A 9,668-nucleotide genomic window follows, 5' to 3' on the forward strand; every position below is an offset into this window, starting at 1 on the left:
GTAAAACAAATGGGCGGTGAAGCAGAAGAACAGTTGATTAAATGCATTACAAAACTGCTCAAGGGCCCTGAAGGAAAATGACCAGAAATAAGAATGAGGGCTGGATCGTAAATCTTTTCCAAAACGACAAGAGAGATGGCCTGGATAACTGCAGGAGTAAATGCGTCTTTCCTGTGGCCAGGCATGTAGAAGCAAAAATCTGTGCTACAAGACTGAGAGAATGATCAGAGACAACGGGTGTGGTAGGAGAGAACCAACCGGAACTCAGAAGGAGATACTCAACCCCAGTGGTCATCAGGATGGAGAAGGAGACACAAAGAGTACTCAGGAATGCAGCACCCAAGTCGGAAGACCTGGCCCTATTTTATTAGACATCACTATAGACTATACCAACTTAAATAAAACTAATTTTCAGTCCCTTAACTGGAAACTGCATATACTGGAGACAGTTTCCAGGGCACTAAGAGATCCGCATGAGAACACTATCTATAGGATGAAAAAGATACAGGAGGTCCCAGGGACTCATAGAAACCAGCAGGAGGACTCAGAGAGAGGTGTGCTTGTGCTAAGATCCCAATCATGTTCAACATCAACCACAGGCAGATGAAAAAGGGAACAAGAAGCAGACTAGAAACCTGGAATGCGGCCTCTCATGCAGTTGGTCTGAAGTAAGTAGCCGCCCATCGCAGGGCGTCAGATTATCGCTGAGAGGACCAAGCAGAACGCAGTCGAAGAAATGCCCTTCATTGATAACTCAAAAACAAGAAGAGGCACTTTGGAAGAGTTAAAATAAAACAAAGAAGTGAAAAAAAATTATCTGGCAGTATGAAGAACAAAGCACAGAGGAAAATAAAAGACTATAAAATTGGGAACAAAAAGTGTTTGGAAAACTAGAATGTAAGACAAGCGGATAAGAACGAAAATTGACGTGGACGCCAGACTGCACACCAGATAATACGCTTTGGGTGTGATTCGAAGATTATTTTCGTTATCAAATTTGAGTAAGAGCAACAAAGTCAGTAATAACTCTGACTCTGATTCTTTGACTGTATTGTAAACCCAAGAACCCAAGGAGATATCAAAAAACTGCAAAGCCCTTTCAAAAAATGACACCCCTCAGTCTGGAACAATGGAAAAAGACTTGCCCAACAAGAACACAGGAAGGGGGTTAAGTTTTACTGTGCTTGAAGAGAGCTGGATCGACAGTTTGAGGCTTAAAATAGAACACCAAAGAAGATTGGATGTCGTCTTTTGAATTTCAAACGGAGGACTTGAAAATATAGTGGTATTAAGAGAGTGGACGCAGAAGGCAGCCTTAGAAAAACACTAAGAGGGAAATCATTCTACTGGAAGCGCTTTTTCCGATAGACCAGAGAAGAAGATAACCATCTAAAAGAGACGACGAAAGATAAGAAATCCTGGAAATCGTTCCTGCCTCTTAAGAAGAGTCCGATTTATTCAAGGTTGAGAAGGGAAGGTTAATCTCGTTAGAAGTGGCGACACGAAGCCCATTGGAGCCCATTTAGAATCAGGGAGACAACAGTTAAGTGTGGAAGGGAAGCTAAAGACAGCGGTTGTATCACGGCTACAGGAAGTGTAGTGCATGCGATGAAATCCCACAGGGTCACAGATCTTACACAAGTGTCTGGAAGTGTCAGAACAAGAGTCTGTTGACAAACACGTGGAAGGTTGTCCAAGGCAGAGACCTACAGTGGACTGATCCAGGTGACAACAATGGAAAAACACGAGTTGCAAAGGTGACAAAAACTTGCTAAAGACCCGCCGAAAAATAACACGAAGGAGGAGCTTTAACCTAACAATAGAAACATGATAACAACCAAATGAAAATAATTTAAACACTCAAAAAAGGCTGCCATACATGCCACGCATGGACATCGGAGACCAAAATGACAAGGTACTGAATACGTGTGAGCAATAACATCACAGTAGCCAAGCCCGACAGTTGTCAAAGCTTTTTTGTTTTATCTAAAAGTTGGGGATGGGATGCTGCTGTTTGCACCTTTTTGCAAGACACTTTTCAAAAATTTCAAGAACGTGGTCTTCAAAAAAAGTATCAAGCCAAAATTTGTTTGCGCGTGAACTTAAATAGAAGCTGCTTTTGGAAGCTTCGAAGCTGCATTCAAGGTAGATCTTTTTTGATACCCAGAAACCGGACATTTTTTGCTTCCAACCAAACCTTTTCGAACTGTGGCCCAATTAGCTTGCATTTTTGGAATTTGTTTGATCAAACACGAAAGTGAGGAGCACAAACAAATATGAAGCTGGAATAGCTTTTGGGACGGTTGTCCGAAATTCGGAGAGCAGAAACAACATTCTCGACTCGATATAAGACGTATTTCACAAAGTGAAGAATCGAATACTACAAAAAAGTATCGAGAGCTCAATGAAAAAATTAACCACTTAAGAACTCATTTTCGGATGAGACTTTATCTTTGAAGAAGTGTTGGTAAGGTATGCTTTCTATTTGTTGAATTTCGTATTAACCATCTTCTAATTTTTCGGATTGAAGTCCCGTTGGCTTGAAAGTCATTTCGATTTGCAGCCCCGTCGGCCCGTTGTCTTAGACTCGTTTATTTATTACGCGACAATATATTGACAATTGCAGATAAAACAATCCGCCTTTTTCGGAACGCAATCTCGCCCGCTTTATTGCTCCTTCGGCCGAGTAAAGCCGAAATCTGTGTTTCGGCTGATAATGCCAAAATAATTCAACGTTCGAACCGCTCTCGATTTTAGAAAAATGGTTGGAAGCGTAAGTCGCGAACTTTGCCTCTGGATTATAAACGTTTACCTGAGTGTTTTGTCGTAGTTTGGGAACATCTGGTCCAGCATCCGGCTAACAGTCAGTCGCTGGGACATTTCACGGCCAGTGGAAAACTCCACATTCAGAAGCAACACACTTGTAACGCTAATTATCAAATCTAGAAGCATTTTGAGCCAAAACAACCTAAGTTTTTTGCTATTGCTTCAAATTTGTAAGTAAACGAAGTAACTGAATCAAGACAAAATAGTACACTTATGTTTGTTTTTACAATTATTGCTCATAAAATTGAATTGGTTTCTTTGTTTAATGTAACAAAAATTTCCTCTAATGTAATAAAAATGAACTAAAAAATATAACTCGAAGTAAATAAATCTAACAAATGTCGAGTATCGGTAAATTGGAATTTTAATAATGGTTTTCTGCTGGTTTTGTTTTTTTTGCAGAAAAAATTTAAATTCAGTGACTATTAATAAAAGTTATTAGAAAGTTGAGACATTGAGACTAATATTCAACTTTTAAGTATTAACACAAAAATATGTCAAAGAAAAGATATATCTGATAGTTCAATTTGCTCTGTCTGTGTTTGAATTATAAGCTATCTCGCACCGACAAAAACAAGATTATGATTTTTAGAAAAGATTTTGAATGAATCCAAATTGGATTACTGCAACAAAAATAAGAGCTGATTTGAACTTTGAATAGATGTATACAAAAAAATTAGGATCATTTTTAGCCCTGAAAAATTGAATTAAATTCATTTGGATAGCTTTTGGTTATTTGGTATTTAATAGAAAAAAATAATCTCACTGAACTTGGTTCTTAGGGTTACTTTAAGATCAATTTGGTACGTATGTATATTTTACTTTTGCTCCAAGCTTTGAGCGAAATTTTATTCTAAAGAAAAATCGTAAAGCGATGTGCTCTACAATAATTTGAGGAGGGGTGCTCACCGCAAACCATATTAGTTTCAGGCAGATCCAGTATTTTCTCGGGGGGGGGGATTTTCAAAAAACTTCTGTCGATTTTTTTAATGTTGACCAACTTGACTTTCGGAGCTCTCAGAACACTCAAGAGACCCGATTTTGACAAAACATTTTGCACAGCAGTCAAACTTTTGAAAAAACAGGTTAAAAAAGGTCGTTTTGGGCACTTTTTGGAAAATTTAGACCAAAAAATGGATTTTTTCGACGCGCATTCTTCTTCAAAGTTAGTATATATAGGCAACTAAGGCGCCTTCAAAAAAAAATTAGCGTTTGTCTCCTGAAATGGATGTTATAAAATAAATCCAAAAGTAAGACCCTTTAGTTGGCGAGGGGATCCAATTCCTGAGGGGAGGGGGAGGGGGGTATCCCCTCTCTAGAACCGCACTGGGTTTCAGGGGATCCATCTAAGATTTTGCAATCCTAAAATTCCCGCGGCAACAAAATTCTATTGGTAACCCCTAACTCCGCTCTACATATTTCGCATCTATAATTTTTATTAACTTTCCAAATTACTCATCATATTAATTGAGAAACGAACGAGTACATAAATTTGTATTTAAACTCTATTTAATCTGTATAAAAAAATTAGTAAAAAAAAGATAGATAAAAGAAAGTGATTTAGAATTCATTGATTTGACTAATTTAGCGTTAATATTAGATCAATGTAAATTGATTTAAAACCGATTATACTTGATAGTTTTTTTTAAAGCGTTATTTGTTACTTAAATCAATTTTTCCGTATTTTTCACTGAGGGATTCATTGTGTTCCCACCACCGAATGGGGGCCAGAACTCATAGTAGAATGTAGTTTCATCATTAGCTAAAAACTACTAACATTTTCGGATGAAGTTGAAGGATATATCATATCGAAACACGTTCAGTTGTGATTTGAGCTGCAATGAGTTCCAATGTTGAGAAAAACTTGTTTGAAAATTTCGCTTTTAAAACGATTAAGTTTCATTTTTGGAAGTTAAAAAAACGCTCTAAAATGTTTTAATTTTGATCGGATATAATTCACAAAACCTCTTTGAATTTCAACAGCAGACATTTTTTGTTCCAACCAGTTACAAGTTTTGTTTATTTTGGGGAGTTTTTGATATTTCATGTTCAAGTTTTCTCATTCGTAAATGGATCATACCAAAAATTCGAAAAAGTTTTTCCATTAAGGAGAAATTTGGCTGCGGTGGGATTTTTCCGGGCCAGAGTTCAGAGCAAATGAAGCACAAAGTTCATAAGTTAATTTTACGCACCCCTTAATTTACGTTTAATGCAAAAACTTGTTGATTCAAACCCAGAATAAACAATAAGACAATCTGACAGTTTCAAACAAAGTCTCCCGGGTGAAAAATAATTTAGAATAACAAACCATAGATTTTATCAGCCAGTTTGCCAGCCAAGTTCAATAAAACTCTAATCTGGTCACTATCGTGAATGAGCCTCAAGAAAATTTAGTGTCTAAAATACGGGAATTAAAGAGAATACAGAAACTCAGTATTTAAATTCTCTGAAAATGCCAGGGGCCAAATTGGCCAAGTATTTCCAAGCAAAATATGGACAAACATTGGGCGAAATATCGACACGTTTTGGATCACGCTGTTATAGCTTCAGATCTTTTTGCTCAATCGATTCTAGGATTTCGAAGGAAGGAAACAAATTGCAGATTTCAAATAAATTGTGAAGTGTTCGCTCTGGATTTGGGTTGAAATTAGACTAAATTCTGGGTGCGAGCTGGAATGAACCTAATGTGATATAAAATAAAAACCCACTTACGGCAGAAGTCTTTGAGCCCAATGGGATTGGAATTTCCATTAAGCACAGGTTATTTACACACTTATAACTGAAAGAGTGTTTGTTCTCAATTTACATACATATGTCTAGAATTCGAATTTCGCCTCTACAGAGCTTAAAAAATAGGTGTGACGTGTACAACCAGCGGCTATCTTTGATTCTATTTGAGCTTACCTTTATATCTTTTGATTGAGCTCAGACTAGTGAAATTAGGTTTAGAATATTGCGGATTAATGAAATTATTTTGCGTTTCAAATTTCATGTCGCCAATTGGTTTTATCTTTTTTGACTTAAGGGATATATACATTTTTTGGCTATATCAAACACGCCAGCAGCAAACTTTTTGAATGAGTTCCACAGTCATTTTTGAAAAGCAACAAGCAGCTGGAAACAAGGTGGTCTGCAGAAAAAATTGCCGGTCGCTGGGCAAGTAGCCTCGCAGAGAAGTTCCGAACACACTATCTTTGCAAGAAAACGTTGATTATTAGTGAAGCTCTATCGAAATGTTATCCTTGTTTCTTGTTCAACTCACCAACTTCTAGCTTCAAATCGGTCCGCTTTAAGTTTTTTTTTATTGCGGGCAATTGCAGATGCATCATGCAGACTTTTAATTCTTCTAAATTAATCATCACTCGATCTTGCTCTTGTGCGTGGTGTTTTTGTTCCAGCCATTTATAAAAACAGGGAGGAATTTTGTATTCGGGTGTGTTGTAGTTTTTTCTTATTTTTTTGTTTTCCACAAATAATCATTGGAATGGGCCGAGTGATAATCATATTAAATCCCTTTCAGTCGTAAAAAAAAAAACAGTTTGAAACAGACTACTAAATTTTTTTTTAATTTTTAGCCTAAATTTGAGCAAATACAGGCGAGCAAGCAGACGTAGATAGATAGAAGCCTGATTTAATTCGCGAAAGCTTAGTTTTCGTCGTGTAAGTTTCTTTTTTGGACTTTTTTCAAACACATTTTGAAATTTTTTTTGTGCTTGTTTTAATGACCTTTTTGTTGTTCAAGTTATTTTTCTACAAAAAGTGTTATTCAATTTAACTACTTTACTGTGACTGTCTAAGTTTTAGTTGTTTGTTCAGATCGTTTTATCACACCACGCAACAAAAAAAATCGATATAAATTTAAAAACTTTTTTTTGGTGTCTTCTAAGACAATGGTCGGATCATTATGTGCTATTTGGCTATTTACAGAGATAGCGGCTATCAGTGTTGCAGTTTGTTTTTTGTTGAGTGAAGGCAAAAAACAGCTGATTTTTTTCCACTTTTGATAGTCGTGAGAATAACGAAACAACGTACGCAGATGCGATTGAAAAACCCAAAGAGAGCTGTTGGGCATAGTTTAAATGGCGACAAATCACTTAGCATACAATTCATTCAACATACTTCAAGTTTTCAAATCGAAACTTATCATTCAGCACATTCTAGCTCAAAAACGTATCACTTCAGCATAGTTTTTTTGGATTTTTTTTCCGTACTGAGTGACCTACCGTACAATGGACCTTTCCGCATAAAATAATCATTTCAAACAAGCGCACTGAATATAATGCTGGAAAAAAATTTGAATGCTGAATAGCTATTTTGTCCTGTATATAGCGTAAATTTTTTATGATGATTTAATACCGGATCCATTAACTTTTTGGACTAATTAGATCGATTTATTTCGTCCTTGAAGTCAGTTTCTGACAACTGGAGTTTTATCCTCCCTAAATCGATTGGGGGGATTGCCCAACATTTTACCACAAAAATGGATCAGTTTCGACTTTTTTTTCAGTCAACCAAAAACTACTTAAAAAATACTTGGTCGATCACTGACAAAATTAATTCAAAGTGAGCTTCTTACTTAGCCTAACAAACTTTAATCATGGTATGCTCTCCGAAACGGTTTATACATTAAATTTTTTTTGATAGACAAAAAGATCGTTTTTACCATATAAAACTCCAATTTCTTTACTTAAAAACAATTTTTAAACAAGTTGATCAATTTTTTTGGAGAGTAAACCCTTCTTAAAGTTTGTTGGGCTACTTAAGAGGCTCACTTTGATATAATTAAGTCAATGATCAATCAAGAAGATTTGGTGTAACTTTTGATTGCCTAAAAAACCAAAAACTGAATCATTTAATTCTGCTGAAATTCTAAGCAAGTTTTGTCCTCATCATTTTTTACCTGAAGTCAACCCATTTTAAGAAAAACGCGTTTCAAGTTTCTAGCTTATTGCGTTTTATCCGATTAATTTAAATCAGCCCTGTATAACTAGTATGCACTTTCAACTTGTTTTAAATTTTTCGCGCATTCAGTCCTTCGAGGATGAGAAAAACTCCAAAGTTTGCATTAGCTACTAACAATACCCTAATGAAGATCAGCATCAAAAAAATTAAGCAGCTGAGGGTTTGTCTTTTAATCAATATTCTTATGAGCTACTCAGATTATTCAGGTTCTGAATCAATTCGCAAGCTTTGCTTTTAACAAATTTTTCGGACGTCTTAAATTTTTCAAATAACTCTGAAATCGAAACAGTGAAATCGCGTCAAAACTGCAATCGAATTATTAAAAGGGTACTTGAACTGACAAGAGCAATTCAAAGTGATTGCGCTTTTTGGTTTCATTCAACAATTTGCTATGTAATTTTTCAAAGCAAAAACAACTCATGCAATATCGACAGAAGGCAAACTCGAAACTTCATCGAAATACTTCAACTTGAATTAAAATTGATGGTCAGAAGTTTTTCAGAAATTTGTTAAGTTGTCCAGTGTTACAAGCTAAGAAATACAGCATCCAATAATTTTTAGCAAAAGGTTCAAACAGACAGAAAACATGAAAAAACAATCTGTCAATTTGGATCAATTTTTGCAAGCAAACCTGATTTTTTAAGTGACTCTGATACAAAAATTTGGTCTGAAAAAAAAACTTTTGCCAGCCAAAGTATTTTCAAATAGATTTTTTGCTGTTTTAAATCAATTCTGTCTGTCCGAACGTTTTACAACTCTCTATTTTTGACAAATTTTTGCTTTGAAAAATAAAGTACGCCTGATGTTATGATTGTTCGCGCTCCAGTACGTGGAAAAATATCATTCAGCGGAATGTGAATACAAAGTTAAATATTTAGCGGAATAAATTTTATTTAATAATTATATATCTTTTGACAGTTTAGTCAGTTTTTTTAACACATCATTCTTTGGAGACAAAAAACAAAAAAAAATTAAAACAGTGCTGATATATATTAACCGCACGAATCAAAAAAAATTCAAATAGGGTTGTTTTTTAGACAAAAAGCGACAAAATTAACTTTTTAGCGCAAAAAATTTTGAAAGATAATCTGTTGCAAATTTTTGCAATAACTGAACCCAGAGTTCAATAAAAAAAATCTTTTTTGAGCTTTTCTGTTTATTCAAAAAACGTTAAAACTACCAGAAAGATTGCTGAACATTTATATCAAAGTGAACCTCTAATGTAGCTCAAAAAATCTAGAAGGGTTTAATCTTCTATTTATATTGGGATTACGATCAATTTGAACAGAGACAGCTCAGTGGATTTCTCAGTATACGAGCTGAATAGCGATAATCCAGGTGCCTATTTCAGAACAACACGTGCTCGTAGTGTCGGTCCCCTAAATTTTTCTGTAATCGGGTCTTTGAAAACTTTGCAGATTCCTCCAGACCACAAGGATACTTGGCAAACCCCGCGTTAGTGGACTCAAGCGCGACAGAGAACATTCCGGCACCAGCAATCGTACATACATCTTAGAAATAGATCTTGGTTGGCGGAACGCTCGACATCATTTCCGTCTCTTCAAAATCAAGTACTCATGACATTTTATCAGACGCCGCAGAATCTAGCTTGAGAGAACAAGAAAACCTCAGAATTGGAAGAACTTTTGTTACCATTGGAGCCTATACAGGATGACCTAAAAAAATTGCATCGAATACGGAAAACCAGTTTTTGATTCAACTGGACGAATTCATCTAAGAAACTTGAGGGGAAGGCTAAAATTAAAACTTTCAAGAAAATTTTGCTGAAAACTTTGTACCTGTACTGAAGGCTAGAACTACCATTTTTCGATTCAGTACATCAAAATAAACCCATCTAAGTTAAAATTGGGTTATTTCCT

The 9,668-nt window shown here is 35.6% G+C and overlaps 1 protein-coding gene across 1 annotated transcript in view; it reads right to left on the reverse strand.

The window, feature by feature from the left end:
- The window catches only part of LOC134856784 (gamma-aminobutyric acid receptor subunit beta-2-like), a 33,443-nt gene extending 27,969 nt beyond the window's left edge, over positions 1-5,474 (reverse strand). Inside the window, exons 1-2 of the mRNA XM_063873059.1 lie at positions 5,019-5,474; positions 2,813-3,340 (exon numbers count right to left, since the gene is read on the reverse strand). Of these exons, the coding sequence (XP_063729129.1) occupies positions 2,813-2,952 (140 nt within the window). The 5' untranslated portion in view covers positions 2,953-3,340; positions 5,019-5,474. The remainder of the gene's footprint in view (positions 1-2,812; positions 3,341-5,018) is intronic.
- Positions 5,475-9,668: the final 4,194 nt, after the last annotated feature.

The sequence above is a fragment of the Symsagittifera roscoffensis genome, chromosome 1 (genome assembly GCF_963678635.1).
Source record: "Symsagittifera roscoffensis chromosome 1, txSymRosc1.1, whole genome shotgun sequence".
In the NCBI taxonomy this organism is placed as follows: Eukaryota; Metazoa; Xenacoelomorpha; order Acoela; family Convolutidae; genus Symsagittifera; species Symsagittifera roscoffensis.